The 16,748-nt window shown below is 36.7% G+C and overlaps 1 protein-coding gene across 4 annotated transcripts in view; it reads right to left on the minus strand.

Annotated features, from left to right (window-relative positions):
• Nucleotides 1-861: 861 nt before the first annotated feature.
• The window catches only part of GLCCI1 (glucocorticoid induced 1), a 57,776-nt gene continuing 41,889 nt past the window's right edge, over nt 862-16,748 (minus strand). For 2 of the 4 annotated variants that reach the window (XM_054816607.1, XM_054816606.1), the window contains exons 6-8: nt 10,528-10,738; nt 4,675-4,795; nt 862-3,610 (exon numbers count right to left, since the gene is read on the minus strand). In XM_054816607.1, the coding sequence (XP_054672582.1) occupies nt 3,262-3,610; nt 4,675-4,795; nt 10,528-10,738 (681 nt within the window). In that variant the 3' untranslated portion in view covers nt 862-3,261. The remainder of the gene's footprint in view (nt 3,611-4,674; nt 4,796-10,527; nt 10,739-16,748) is intronic. The other 2 variants (XM_054816609.1, XM_054816608.1) reach the window with 1 other exon arrangement.

A 16,748-nucleotide genomic window follows, 5' to 3' on the forward strand; every position in this document is an offset into this window, starting at 1 on the left:
TTCAATTTCCACTTACCGATAATAAGCATTAAACCATTCTTGCTGGTTATTGCCATAGCGCTCTTCAGTAAACACTGACTTTGGAGGATTTACATGTATTTAAATATTATTCTTCTTTCTTCCTCCTTCCCCCTCACCCCCCATCTGGAAAGAATTATTCTGCAAGTCAAATGACAATCATTTGACTCATACAAAACAACATGAAACCAAGAACTGTCAGTAGATTTATACCACATCCTTTAGGGGTTTAGTTTAGTTTCACATAGTGAAACATCTAATGGCTTTCATAATTTTCAACAGATAACTTGAAATTAGCCATACCACAAACACAGCAGCGGATACACAGTTTAAAATAACACTTAACTGATTTTTTTTTTTCTGTGCTCTGAAGAGAGAAAAACCTCATCATATGCAGAAATATAAATATGCTATTTTAAAGCATATTTAAGCATTCAGCTATTTTTACATTTTTTTCCTCCCTAGCGCAGTGTTATGCAAAAATCAATAGATAACAGATAGATTGTCGTCTTCTTGAAGACATAGCACACTAGTCATAAAGATACAATGGTTGACATTATTCTAGATGTAAATTTGGAACAATATTAAACTTTAATCTCATTCTATGGTGTTTCATACACAGTTTCCAAAACAAATAAATGAACCACTGCTTTTGTGTGTCTGTCCCCCCCCCCCCCCCGACTTTCTTTTTTTTAACTGTAATTTTTATTTAAATAAGACACAGGAACTTCTATACCGAAAAAAATACAAAACAAAAGCCACACATTTCCTTGTGTAAAGCAATATTATGTGATAACTTGAATACTGTTCAGCACAGTGGCTAGAAATAACAGTACAACTATGTACAAAACTTTAAACAATATTTGACAAATTTCTACAGCTGGATGTAGAATACAATTGAGATAAACAACTGCTGGGAAATTTACATGGCAAAGCATTAGCTTCAACACATTTGGTTCAAAACCTTCAAATCTGCTAAGAACAAATGTGCAATTTAATTAATATTTAGTTTCTCGTGGAAAAAAAATAAAAAGAACACATAATGGCATTGCAAATATTGTACAGAGTTCATCACTGATCTAAAAACCACTCGTCATATCCCCTGGTAACCTAACACCAATAACTGAGACTACGATTTCTTCTCTGGACATAACCAGAGCATAAAAAGGTCATCATACTGCAATGTTAATCAAGAAAGAAAAAATTAAAAGGAATCGATACTTACATCACGAGTATTTTCTCCCCTTTATCTTCAGTCTATAAAATATATAGTGTTTTCACCTAGGCCTGAGATTAGTAGGGTTAAAGATGGCTGCTGTGTTTCAAGAAGGTTTTTCACATGAAAATGGTTAGAGACAGACCTCTCTCTCCTTCTATGTTTTCTGCAAGGGGAGTCAAAAACCAGCGGCTGTTTTACAGGCTGCAAATTCCACACTGTAAGATAGTATTAACAAAACCTCAGTAATAAAAGGAAACCATGCTTTATCTCCAAAGAAAGCACATATTTAGTGAGTAGTTATTGGTGGCTCATTCTCACCCCCCTCCAATCTCATCTTCAAAAGAGGGAAAAAAATAAATAATGGAGCAAGTTTAAATGCTCAGTAGCTGCAGGCTACTAATCTCTTCAATTCCTGGAAAAGGTGAACCTTATTCTCTTAGGAGCAGACAGCATAAATGTAGTTCCACTGAGCTGAAAGCAATGGAGCAAGAACATCAAGTTTGTTTTGCCTTTGGGGTCCTCTTTGTATCACAGGAAATTATCTCTGAAAGCAATGCTCCTCTTGTTCCAGCACAATAGAAGAGCACCACTAACCCGTTCTTGCCATGTACTGTTTTGAGAAAGTGTCCAGCCTGCAAAACCAGGATTATTTTACAAGGATTTTTTTTTTTTTATTCACACTTAAGGAGGGGGGAAAAACACACTTTTACACACACAACTTAAGTAACTGAAAGTTACGGGAGAAGCTTTGATTAAGTAATACGAACTTAAACCTATTGTTTTCCCCACCCCTCTTAGAACACCCACTTGCTACTTTTGGACTTTAATCCAAACACAATTACTCACTAGATAAATAAAATGCTTCTCATCTAACACTGTTTGACAAAATCTGAAAACCTATTTTCAACCAGCAAATGAACAAACATTTCCAAAAGAGAAACTAAACATTAATTTGACTTTTAGACGGTAACAGTAGCATTTCACATCCTTAACTGCCAACAAAAACATGAGAGGAAATCCCCATCGCCCCCTGTGAAACCTGAAAGAATTTCTGTCCTTGAACAAAAACATTCTTGTCTTTCAAAATCCTCTCACACACAATGTGGAATGTTTCTCATGTACAGCCTAGTACTGAACACTTTATTTGCAACAGTTTAACAGTCATTAACTGAGCAACACCTGAAACCTTTAAATGCCACATTTTTTACATACATTGAAATGACAGTAAATGCAACAGTTGTTTTACTTGTAAGCACATGACAAAGTGATATACATCACAGATTTGCTGGTTCTCCTCATGTTCACCCATGTCCAGGGTCATCGTTCACCTGGATCTGAATGCACTTATTCCAAGAAAGTGGAATGTAATGAGGAAATATTAATGCATAAAATAAGGAAAGGCAAAAGAGTGATGTTCCCTCTTTAGCTTTGTAGCTGTAAAATATTTTATATCCCAATATGATATACATTCCAAGTTACCTGAGTTTACACTTCGAGAGAAGTACCTGAAGCTAGGCCATAGGGTGAGCACTGTGCAACTGTTGTGGCCATTTTTTTTTTTTTTTTTTTTGCATTGTGTGTATTACAGAAGTTAGAAACATAAACACCTGGATCAATTGTAAACATAATCCTGAAGTACAGTATTTTCCATAGGACACAACACAGCAAGACATTTTCTATTCAGACAGGCAACTTTTTTTTATATATATATATAGAGAGCTTATTTATACTGTAGAATTTGAAACAGAACACAGGACACAGTACTAATCTGGTCAAACATACTATGAAATGCATAGTCTCCACTTAAAATGCTTAATGATATATGGATTCTGCAGGCATTACTGCTTTCTCACAAAAAATGCTGAATATGAATTCTGTCCCTGCCAAGAACAGCGTTGAGATATTTTTTTCGAATGCTGCTAAGTATTCCATGGTGTTCTGAAAGGTTGCCACCTCATGCAGATGTATCTGAACTATTATCTCCTCAATCCTCATGTCAGGGCAGAGGCCTGCTCCACCTTGGTCTAGATTAACACGTAGCTCTGAGGAGAAGAATGGTCTTCAGTCTGAATTTCTTGCAAAAGCGGCTGCTGCTGTTGGGACGGTTGCTGTACCAGGACCTCTGTAGAGTCCATTGTGCTGGTGTCATCTGACAGAGATGAGAGAGAGACCCGAGACGAAAGCTGCTCTACAGTCAGGGTGCTCAAAGCTGTGCTTTGACCAGAGTTTGGAGAGTTTTTCAGCGTCAGGTCTGAAGCGGGAAGGAGGGGGCCCAGAAGTTTTACAGGACAGAAAGCTGATCCGGTTGGGATGAAATTAACCTTGTTTTTGTCAGGACATGAAAAGAGAGGGGCTGAGACAGGCTGACGAGACCTACAACAAGAAAAAAGATTATATACCTGGCCAACCAAGATGTTTTATACATCATGAACTTTGTGGTTCTACACATTGCTAAAATGTGAATGACAAGGAATGGGATTAATTGGACAGAGGGGCAAACATCTTCCATATTGGTAGTCAGCTAACTGTTCCACAGCATTAAAAATAGTACTGTCACAAAAATGACTTGATAATTACTGGATAAACATGCAACTTCCAGTAAGAAAAATCTGCAGTACATATGCACATGAAAAATGCCGCGGTAATTTAGAACGGCACGAATTCTTCTTTAATAAAAAACAATGCAGCAACAACACATTTAGTCATATTAAATCCCTTTGAGAATCTCTGTGAAATAGACCTCTCCTTTCTCCCATATTCCGTAATTTGTCTGGAGGCTTCCTCCACAACCCAACATTGCTCCTTCACCATCCAGCAGGCAATGAATGCTGTTGGAGCAAGAAACGCCGCCTCCTCAATTCTTTCATCCGCAGGAGCTAAGCATGCAACCTTGACAGCATGTGCTCAAATACTGCTGGGTCTAGGGGAAAAAGACATGATGTCCAAGAGTTTAATTTCTGATTTCTTGCTCAGCAAAAATATTGAGCAAAGCCTATGCCATGAGTATACCACCATCTACAAACACTTTACATAGGTTTCATTCCATTTCATATGTTTTATCAAAACGTAACCTATGCTTGAAACTGATAATTGTGACAAGGAGAGTTTTTGTTTTAAGGCATGAACGTTTAAAGACTTAATAAAAAAATATATGGAAAGAGGTTTGTAAATGCTTCGGAAATTACATGTACCTTATCTTTTTTGCTTGCATTTTTGTTGCCTTTTATAAAGGCACAAAAAGAGTTCAAGCATAAGAGACTCCATTTCCTCTTCAAAACAATGTGAACACTTCAACTTCTCTTCTGTACAAACTCTAAGAATAGTTTGCTCCTGAAAAACTCATCAGCTGGAATAGTTTATTCATCTGCAGTTGAATAGGCTCAGTAAACAGGTTTACTGCTTTGCAGATACCAGCTGATATAAAAGGCATTACTTACGACATTTCCTCAAAGACCTTCACTCGCTCACATCCCTCTGGGGGCTCTCGTTTGAACATGTAGCTGTTGTTTGGTTTGGGAGATGAGGCATACTTGGGCAACGGTGAGCTACTCCCACTGTCTGAAAATTTAAAGCAGTTATATTACTAGAGATTGAGAGTGCTTTTTAATTAAATTTGATTTCCAAATAAGATGCCTTTTTTCACAATTTAGCCACTATGCCGGTTTGCTTCTACCACAACACTTCCTTTATTGCAGACTATTTCTAACACCCTTGTATAGCACATTTCTTCTGAATAAAAGCTTCAGTGCAGCAGTAATCTATCACATAACAACACATAACAGGAGGATATTTTTATCCAGAATACTGCAATCGGAACAAAGCAAAGCTGTGATCCCAGAAACAAATATGTTCTTTATTATGTATTTCAAAAAAACATAAATGAACAAGGTAATATGCATAATACATGCAGAAGAATTATGAGTGGTAATGATAATACACCTTCTCACTGTATAAATATGATTACTGAAAATGTGTGTATACAGCATGTATCTTATTTTAAAACATAATTCTTCACTGGAATATTGACCTCATTAGTCTCATGAATAGTTCAGAAGTTGCAAAGAAACAAAGCATGTTTTTAACACAGGTACTGATACCTCATCGTTACAATGTCCTACCTTACTTGCTTCACAATCGTGAAGTTGTTTTGGTATCCGAAATAAAGCTTCCACAATTCAATTCTCTTATCACTACTAACTATGTGATATAGGTATTCTTCATAACTCTAGCTGTCTGCGTATATTTTAATAGACACACTTAGAACTAAAGGCGTGAAGATCTTGGACACAAGGCAATAGGCAGATTTCTTTGTACCTCCCGGAAAATATAAGAAAGAAGGCTCAACTCTGGTAATGACAGAAGCACAAATGTTTGAAAAATTAAGACTATGAAAGGGTTCACTTTAAACACTCCTCTTGACAACATGATATTCAATGCATTAAGGAAATAAAGTAGGTACAAAAATAATTACTCACAGAAAATTAGCTTCCTGCAGTGGCTTCTACCTTTTCAAAGAGCAACATCTATCTCAGGCTAGTTATTAGTGGCTCCCTATTCTCCGCTTGGGCTTACAATTAAAAAAAAATGAAATGAAATGGCAAGGTTAAAGAGGATCCCCCAAGTTAGAAACACACCTTACTTGGAGAGAAGTAACTGCTCTTGCTTTAGCTCTTTTTGAGTCTTTCCACCGATGTGGGGTACCTTACCATTTTTAAATCAGATACCTTTGTTTATTCTGCTGCTATTCATGTGTGCCTTTTCAGCAACAGGGGAAAACTAACCAAAGTTTCAAGCACTATGATCTAGATTCGCTGAAGTGTATAAAGTTGCCTTTAACAGTTTGCAAACAGTAACTACATAAACATTTGTATAACCATGACTCAAATACAAAGGCTAATCATTAGAGGGTTTGAAACATCTCTCTGCTTCCTCTTACAACAAGACACAAATCAACTCAACTATCACACTTCCCATTTGGAGATTTACTATGAGAGTAAATCTCAGAAGTGTATTGATTATTCAGTTCTTTCCTGCTGTAGAATGAACATAGAACTATTTCCAGAATTTTAGGTGTTAACTGTATGAAGGCAGAAAAAGCTTAGAGACAATACAGATATTTGCCAAGCTGGGAGCATGATGGTCCTGTTGGCATCTTTCCACTGTTGGCCCACACAGCTCATTCCAAACACAGAAATCATTAACAGAACCCAGACAGTTTGTTTCCTCCTTCTAATATTTAAAATTGAAGATCCAAGTTTCTATTTAAAAAATATGAGACATAAAATGTGCTACTGTTCATTCCACCAAATAGTGGAAAACTGGGGAAGTACATCCAAGGAAAGAATCGAAGTGAATTCAAAGTCAGTTCTTGGAAGATTTAGAGTCTTGTCTAGCCAGTTCAGTTTTCAATCAAGTTTTCAGTTTATTTAGCCCTGTCTGGCTGAAATTTTCTATATAAGACAGCTGTTAAACAAGTAAAAAAAATTATACAATATAATTTCACCATTCTGTTTCTCTCTTTACCCTCCCTGCTTTTAAAGCTTAGCAAGTCGTTAGCTTTTCATTTTGACCTAACACACCCCACACTACTATTTGAAAAATACATGTGGTTCTTCGGAGGCTCACACGTACAAGCTCAGTGTTGGTTCTACACGTACAGCAGCAGTGTGAGAACGGAAGGGTACTGGGAAAATAGGCCACGAGTTAAAGTGGTAAGAAGTGGAATTTACAGCTTAAGCCAGTCTCCACTTGGGTATCCTGTAAGCTCTTAAGTGCTAAACCATCACATTATTAATCCTTAATGACACTGCAAGTGTGTATTCTCCATCTGAGCTATTTAAGCTGGGTTTTGGGGTGGTTTTTTTTTTTTTACTTTCTCAGAGGCTGCAATGCATGAGCCTTCATGTCAGAGGACACGTCTGCATCTTCCACGCCTCCACCAGTAGGGCGTGCTCTGCTGGCATCTTTCGACTAACTAATCAAATTTCATTAAGATGACAATGACTGAAGATTAACAGATGTAACCTCTAAAGTGAGTTTTGTTACCATAAGCACATAACAGACAATATGGAGCCTTATTACACAGAATTTCTAAACAAAAGTATTCAACATGGATATATTCTATTATCTAGAAAATGTTTAAGATTGCAATTGAACACTAAAAATACTGTTTTAACCAGAAGACTTAATACCACAAATTTTAGCTTGCATATATTACAGCAACAAAAGAGGCAAACTAAAAAAGAATGTGTGAAACAATTTTTTGAGTGACAAAACTTAACAGAAACAAGAAACTCTGCCAGTGAGCCTTGGGATTTGTTTTGATAGGTTCAAAAATACCTTTGTTTCTTATCCAAAGATTTCTCATACAGTTTTCATTTTAAAAACTATGAATCAGATGCCCAGAAGTTAAAAAGTATCTTCTGTCCATCTTCATGAATGTGTTGCTTGTAACAGCCTGCTAGCTACAGTAGGAATACACAATGCTACACAAAAGCACCTAAACCAAAATCCCTGAAAAACAGGTTACACTATCTATTTTTGAAAGAAACAAATTTCATCTGCTTATACCTTAGGATGCCTTTGAAGTTTACCTCTGTCACAGCTGCTATGTACACTATGTAGCACTCTGAATTACAGTCCCATGGACCAGAGTATTAGAAAAACAGATCTAGTGAAACCAGTAGCTTTAATGCAGCAAGGCAGTCACCTTGTAATAGGCTGATACTTGAAAACAAAATCATAAAGCCAGGTGCCATTAAATACCTTCTCTCTCACCCTTTGCTCTCCGCTCCAGTCAATACCATTTAGTATCACTGCTCCATTTGGAGCAGTATTGTGGGCCTTTTCTGAAATTTAGCTTTCACTTTCTTTTGAAAAATTCAATAGATTTAGCAGCTTCTTGCAGAAATGTAAACGAAACAGCTGATACAGTCCAAAGAGCAGCTGTGAGGGCCGCAGGCCAAAGCGCAGCTTTGCACAAGAAATAAAAGATGCTTTAGAAATGTAAAGCAGTGCTGTGTCTGTACAGAGTGCTGGCTCCTCTCACTGCTCATGTCTCTCAGTCAAACTACTAACCTTCCTTTCCTATTCAGCAACACACTCAGGAGCATTCATAAAGCTGATAATTATATTTTTTAATGGTAAAGCCAAGTTATTCCCGTAGAGAGGAAAATAAAACCTTAACTTGAGAAAACTAACAGAAAAATATCTTGGGTCGTATGTCTATATTTGCTTATACATATATGCATGTATGTAAATGAATTTTTCAAAACTTAACAGGCCTCACAGCAAACTCACAAGAGTTTTGTTCTAGCATCACAAAAACCTTTAAAATGAAGGTGTGAAAAACTTCATGAGTTTTGCTTTATACAGCAAAAAGTTGTCACTCCCTTATAATTTTACCTATATCCCTCATTTATCTGTAATTAAACTATTTCAAAGATAAGTCTTATTCGGAACAACTGGCCTGTGGGATCTTAATGATCTGAGAATAAAAGGTGCCTTTCTGCCTGTACTTTTACAACCACTAAACAAATTACTTTCTGTTGGAAAACCACTACACATTTTTCTAGTTTCTATCTTGTCCTTAAAGAATGAAGTTGTGATAAGCAGTTCAAGCTTTTATCTTTCATAAGCACAGTATTAGGTATCTTACTTAAGCTAATTTAAAAATGCAATTATATTAACTTTACAAAGCTGGCTGTTCATCTCTGTCACCTATACACTACTACTAAAGCAGACTTTTGATATAAACCTAGAATTAAAGCCAGCCTTGAAACCAAAATCCACAAATAAGCATCTACTCATTGTGAAATTCAGCAATAAATTTTATTCCAATTAGCTGTTCAAAAAATCCAAGACAGGAGATAAAAACCCTTGAAAAGCATTAAGGTTAGATGCACTATTCCAAACTGTCTTCGCTCAATACTGCCAATAAAATACCACTGAAAATTCCAATTACTGTGATATTTAAGTACTAACTGAAATGGAATTATTATTTTCATTTCCTCACTTTTTAACTTATATTTGTTATCAGAACACATATGAACAAATTTACCTGTCAAGATGCTTCCTTGTGTGCTAATACTTTAGCAGACATCTCTATAGTGATTCAGTCTTGACAATACATTACAATTCACATGCATACCATAAGAGAGAGAAGTAGGGGATGGGGAGCTAGTATCTCTGTTATTTTTGAAGCATGGCCAATTATCATGCTGAGCTAAGTCTTTTACTTTGATGTGGTTAACTTACACACCTCCAGTTCAGGATTCGGGCAGGTGGATTTGTTTTCCACTACTTCCTTTTAAATCCAAGATGGGAAAGCAATATTTTTCAGAAACCAAGAAAAGCTATTATTTGTCCTGCTGCCTTCCCCAATGTTATTCCCAAATTACTTCAAGAATTATTAAACAGAGAATATTTACAGAAAAAGCTTAACCTCAAAATACTGCTGTCTTTAGCTCATTAGTAAATGTACACTAAATCTTGCTCTGTGAAACTTACTACTCTTAGCTTACACGTTTTACCCTAACACGGCATCCCTCCAAAGTCAGGTTTCCAGCTGATAAAAGACTTAAGTCTAGCTGATCAGAAGCCTAAGAAGAATTTCATTAGGAAACAGTTGTCAAAAAAAAAAAATTAATACTACATTTTCTGTCACTAACTCTTAATTACTGAAACTCCAGTTTACTCTCTCTACAAAACCAAACAACATTTTACAGACTTTGAAAAAAAATGCAGGATATTGAAATATAAACACATAAATTATTTAGAAACGTTGGGGTTTTATGCAACATACACAGACAAATAATTACTCTCCATCAGATTGTTCAAACTCTTATCTGAGCTTCTCAACAAGTAACTTCAAGCATAATGTAAGAGTTCAGAAGCAGAGTACTTTTTTAAAAGCAGTCCAAAACTTCATCACCGTTTTCATCAGCAAGTAACTCACCCATGATGAATATATAGTCTACCACAAACCTTCCTGAAACCTTTTTTAAACATAAACATGTTACAACCTGAATTCTTCACATTAGAATCTTCATAAATAGTTAAGACTGTTTGCTGTGCTCCTCTGACGTATTTATGGAAGATGTTTGTGAAGTTTCACAAACAAGAGGGAAAAAGATATGTAAACAAACAAAACCCATTTTAAGATAAAACCTTAATCCCTCCACAACAATCAAACAAAACCAAAAACTGATGTAATGAGTAAAATGAAGGTAGTTGTAAAAGCAGGACATCACATGCCTCCCATAGGTTAATGTGGGCCATTCTACTCTCACCTTTATCCCGGTCATAGAGTAAATCTTCTGCTGAGCAAGGACTCCCATCCTGAGATTCAGGAGGGCAAAAGGGAGAGACACATGGTGAATGACTGCTGCAGCTGCTGCTGCGCTCCTGGACAGACGGAGTCTGAGTGTCAATGCTTCGTGTACTACTACTACGATAGTGAGCAGGTAACGGGGCCCTTCGACCATCAGGGATATCCAAAGGCTGCAAGAGAAACAAGCAATTCAGGTTACAAAGAAAAGATCAAACTCCTAAGCAGTGTCAGCCTGTAGCGCTCAACTGAAGTAACGAGGCAAGGCCTTAAGAACAGCAAACAAGCCATTTTTGACAGAACAACTTTATACAAGAAAATGATGTAATGTACAATGGACACAACATACATTAATTACACTGAAAGCTGGGACAATGTGCAGGTGTTCCAAGCCGACTATACCCTCTTAATGCAAAGTTAACACCACAATGCACTTCAACACATGCCAGTATAATGTTTATATATTTTTTCTGATATTTTAAAAAAGCAAACCTTCCCAACAAATAGGTCTCCAATTATACTTAGTAATACAATTTTCAGTAAAGGTCACTGTTATTACGAAGGAAAAACAAGTACTCTGACAGAGATCACATTTGGATAAAAGGGAAAGTAGAAAATGTCAAATACAATGGCATACTATCGCCATAACAACCAATTGAATTACAATTACAAATGAAACCATACAAGTTTTGCCAGTAAGTTGTAATTCTATAGCACACCTCTACATTCCATTCTTCACTTCTACAGGTGACCTCTGACAAAATGGCAACTAAGCAGATGATGCATAGGCTTATCTAAGGTGCACAAGGTTTGTCTTGAAGCAAAGACAAGTAAGCACTGCCTGCTCGTATCAGCCTAGTTGGCACTAGTCAGAGTGATCTTGCATCCCATTCTGCAATATACTGAGTAGACATACTCATAGTAGTAGATTGGCAAGCTCTACTTACTTGTCCTTCCCAGTGGAAAGTTAGTTTTATCTTAAAGACAGCGCTGCTTTAAATGTAAGAAATCAAATAAGAATTACAGTTTTGCTTAAAAGTGAAGAGGAAAAGATGCCTGCAAGATTTAAGTATCGTTTTTATCCTCACTTCAGTAAAGACAGTATTCAAGCCATAGAGAACAGCTTAAATATTCTAGCTACAGAAAATTAATGTCTTTTTCCTTCTCACTTTAAGAGAACTTTTTTATTTTATTGCTTTCCTCTTCTCCGTATTTCCCAAAATTATAACAGCCTGTTTCAGAGCCTAAAATTCAACCCTGCAACCGTGAAAGAGTTGTGGTCAATGGCTCGATGTCCAAGCGGAGACCAGCAATGAGTGGCATTCCTCAGGGGTCAGTATTGGGACCAGCACAGTTTAACATCTTTGTCAGTGTCATGGACAGTGGGATCCAGTGCACCCTCAGCAAGTTTGCCAATGACACCAAGCTGTGTGGTGCAGTCAACACACTGGAGGGAAGGGATGCCATCCAGAGGGACCTTGACAGGCTTGAGAGGCCCATGCAAACCTCAGTAAGTTCAACAAGGCCCAGTGCAAGGTCCTGCACGTGGGTAGAGGCAATCCCAAGCACAAATACACGCTGGACAGAGAATGGATTGAGACTAGCCCTGAGAAGGACCTGGGTGTGTTGGCGGACAAGAATCTCAACATGAACTGGCAATGTGCACCCAGAAAGCTAATCGCATCCTGGGCTCCATCAAAAGAAGTGTGACCAGCAGGTCAAGGGAGGTGATTCTCCCCCTCTATTCCACTCTCATGAGACCCCACCCAGAGTATTGCATCCAGCTCTGGGGCCCCCAACATAAAAAGGACATGGACCTGTTAAGACGGGTCCAGAGGAGGGCCATGAAGGTGATCAGAAGGCTGGAGCACCTCTCCTATGAAGACAGGTGAAGAGAGTTCTCAGCCTGGAGAAGAGAAGGCTCCAGGAAGACCTTAGAGCAGCCTTCCAGTACCTAAAGGGGGCCTACAGGAAAGATGGTGAGGGACTGTTTATGAGGGAGTGTAGTGACAGGACAAGGGGTAATGGGTTTAAGCTGAAGGAGGGTTGATTTACATTAGCTGTCAGAAAGAAATTCTTCACTGTGAGGGTGGTCAGGCACTGGAACAGGTCACCCAGAGAAGCTGTGGATGCCCCCTCCTTGGAAGTGTTCAAGGCCAGGTTGGATGGGGCTTTGGGCAACGTGGTCTAGTGGAGGGTGTCCCTGCCCATGGCAGGGGGGTTGGAACTAGATGATCTTTAAGCTCCCTTCCAATCTTTGAAACCAATCTATGATTTTATGATTTGCTAGCAACGAGGACATGAAACCTATAGGCCGAGTATCGCATTCTCCCCTTTACATCCACAGTCTATCCAGAAAACCACCACACGTTATACAATGAGACAGATATACAGCAGGAAGATTCTTTTCTTCTTATAAGCCTTCCAGTTAATACCATTTCACATTTCAATTAAGAGCAAAGAAACACACTATAAAGAGAACATTACAGTTGCTACATCAAATGCTGAAAAGTTTGGATGCAGCTGTGTGGTCTGTTCCAACAGCTCAGTTCACATTGCATATGCATTACAACATGACCACATGTTGCTATTCCCATCACCCCCAACAGGCCATGACTCATTCAATGCATAAGATAGACCTGAAGCATTATATCATTCATTACACAGACAGAATAGAGGTAGAAAACAAGACTGAAGCTGTAGAAAGAAAACAGTCTCATAATTAATGTAACCAAAAAATAACTGCCATGCAGAACAGCATTTGTATTTCTGTGTCTGCCACAAAAATTCTATGATATGCCAGGAAGTCACGTGAACCAGCCTCTCTCCTTTATGGTATCTTTTCTGGATGCCAAATCTATACAGGACTGATTTGCAAAAGTCTTCAACATTCACAGATGCAGAAGGAGACTATGGCAGCTACACTTTAAACTCCTAAAATGGCATGTGATATCCTGAGTTACCTGAAGAATCACATTATAGAAGCCTGATGGATTTGTGTTTCTCCATCCATAAAGTGCAGATAATATAATCTTTCTTCTCACACAGGTGTGATAAAAAGAGAAGAAAATTTCAGACACTCTCCTATTATATAGAAGAAAAAACTCAGGAAGAAATTCAGAATTTTCCCTTCAAAGCAAGGTATTGGAACACATATCTAATGAGGAGAAAACAAAAACACCGACAGCTGCTCATTAAGTGCATATACTGTGCTCTACGTAACAGGTAAAGCAAGGATTCCAAGGAGGGGAAAAACCCAGTAAGTGATCACATAATTAAAGACTTCAGGATAACACAGATGTTCTTCCACACCTGGAAGAACAACATAGTCTTATGTAGTCAGGAAGTATATCCCAAATCACGTATTTCAACCTTCACTGAATTAAAATTTGACGTACAAAAAGTTATCTATATTTTTAGACATGCCTCTAAATATACACACAAGTACAAAAAGCTAAATATTTATCACTTTCCAAGTAAAATAACTTTTAAGGTATAGAAAATGCCAGCAAATATTACAGATTACTGTGCTTCTGTATTTATCTTTCCCTTAATATTGAATCTAAGATTTGACATGTGCAAAAAACTTCATGAAAATATCAACTAAAAGTATTCTAGTTTTTAAAAACTTTATGTATTAAACCTGATCAACATAATATACTGAACACCCTATATACATACTTTCTGTTTGCAAGGCCAGGTTGGATGGGGCTTTGGGCAACCTGGTCTAGTGGAGGGTGTCCCTACCTTAAGGTCTCTTCCAACCCAAACCGTTCTATGAGTCTGTAATATACCAATGGAGCCTTAAAAATAATCTGTCCTTCACAAGCCTTACATCTATTTGGGAGTCAACTTCTTGAGAGCAAAGCATTCAATGCTTTTGATTTAAAAGCTGTTCTCTAGATTGGAACACAAAGGCAGACATAGGAAAGTGTTTCTTCCTTCTAGCATCAATGAAGTCATCAATGCATTAGATAAGGTGCAAGTGCAAAAAAAACTCATAATGTGTTCCGGGAAGGAGCTCTTGGAAAAAAACAGAAAGATATGAAGATTTAAGTAATGATCTTCTGCATCTGTGCAAATTAGAAAAAGTCCTTTAATTACAGGATTGAGTTTTCTGATAGGTACATAAAACCATCTTGCTATCTGTTTCCAGAAGGATTAGAAATCAAACAAGAAACACATTAATCATTTTACCTATATCGTGTGATAGTCCATCAAAATTGCTTCATTTCTAATTACTTCTGTATACTTGAAAGATAGTTCCAGTAATATTTTTTTTTCCTAACAGGAGAGCTATAAGCCTATGTGCTGCTACAGTGCACTTCTCATGATTTTCACAATGTATTCTGTAAAAGGGAACCTCTTACCCCTCACACTCCCTACATCTTATTGCACCAAAGTCTCCAACATTTGTGTTGTGGAGTTACAACAGGACAAATAACAAAAGCCTGTCACAACCTCACAAAAAAAAAAATCATTCCCTCTTATGAGTTATGGTGGGAACAGAGACACACCATCACCATTTCCTGGAAAGTTAGTCAATAAGTTATAAAACAGGAAGGAAAATATCCAGGATCTTTGAATAAATGCATTAGAAAATTAATTAAAGTTTATTAATAAATTAAGGAGAAAGAGGCAACTAAGTAGTGACTCAAAAAAAGCCAACTTTAACTTGGTTTTATGAAAGAAAAAAGAACACCTTCAGCTAACTAAGCAAGATGAATGATCTGAAAAAATACACACATATATTGCTAAACTGAAAAGAATTAAATATTTGGAATATTTTCAGCACTTACAATGCAATTCCTCTAAACTTTATGGTTGATTATTAAAAGGTAATGACATATTGACATTACTGTATCATCAACTATCTTTGTGAAACACAAAAATAACAAGCCTAATGTCTACAATAATTATTTTTACTTTTATAAGTAATGGTACTTCTATAAGTACAATTTCTATTACCATTAAAATATTATTTAAAAAAAAAAGAACATTTGAAAAAACTAACAGAACTAAGTCAGCGTGAGAGAAGACAGAAGACATATTCCAAGTCAATCTTTACATTTTTTTGAGAAGCAGGATTACAAAAATTCAATTCAACAAAAGGCAAAACAAGGTGTAACATCATACCCTTCAAAACAAAAAAAAACCCCAAGTCTAAAAAAATAAATTAAACTGATTTGTGTATCTAAAGACTAAGCAAGTATGAAACTGGGAAGAAAGTTTCACTGGTTACCCATTTTAACTAGGAGCTAAATTAAAAAAGTAATTCAAGTAATATCCATAAAACTGCTTTAACCTTAAGTTTATTTTTGTCCTATATATCATCTAGTCTGATTTCAATATATGTACTAAGAAACAGTCTGTTAAAAAAAAACAAAATCAGAAGTTCATACTGAAGAGATGAGAGACTCCTAGAAAAAAAAAATAATTCAAGAACACTATACTAAAATTTTAGAAGTTAACAGAACTAAAATGAATTTTCTTTCACTGGGGACAACCCAAACACGGTTATCGAAATGAAATGGAAGAAACCAGAACGCTACTAATGTAGTACCTGAATTTGAAAAAAACAAACTGATTAAAAATTAGGTAGTGAGCTGCACCTAAAATAAAGGTAATATTCCTTCTCAGTGTTTTTAGCAGGTTGTATGTTATTCCTCAAATCTTTCATGGCAAATGAATAGATTCACAATAGAGCACAGTGTTTTATGCAGCTGGATAGAACAATTCACATGAAAACTAAGGTTTGAACATGCACTGTTAAAACTGTGAAGTAAATGTGGAAACAAGTTAAGAGAAACCAGCTGACAGTCTAGATGCACACCAATCTTGCAAGCGAGTCTACAGAATAATTTATCCTTCACACATCACCCAAAGCAACGAACTCCCTTTGATTGCTATTTTAAAATACTTTCTAAAAATATATAATGTTACAGCTAGAAAGAATGGCAGAAAATTGAAAGAAAAACAAATTGTTTCACCAGCAGTGAAACTAATGAAGTTAGGTTTCCTATGGTTTATCTTTTGTTCAGTAATTCCTAACCTTTAACCCAGCTGCTCCAACTCCCCCAGGCTAAAAAGAAGCTAAATTGTTGTATTACAAGGAAGTTCACCAGCAGTAAGATTGAGTAAATTACTCTTATTATGATCTTCCATAAGTAAGCTATGATATCT

The sequence above is a fragment of the Grus americana genome, chromosome 2, assembly GCF_028858705.1.
Source record: "Grus americana isolate bGruAme1 chromosome 2, bGruAme1.mat, whole genome shotgun sequence".
In the NCBI taxonomy this organism is placed as follows: Eukaryota; Metazoa; Chordata; class Aves; order Gruiformes; family Gruidae; genus Grus; species Grus americana.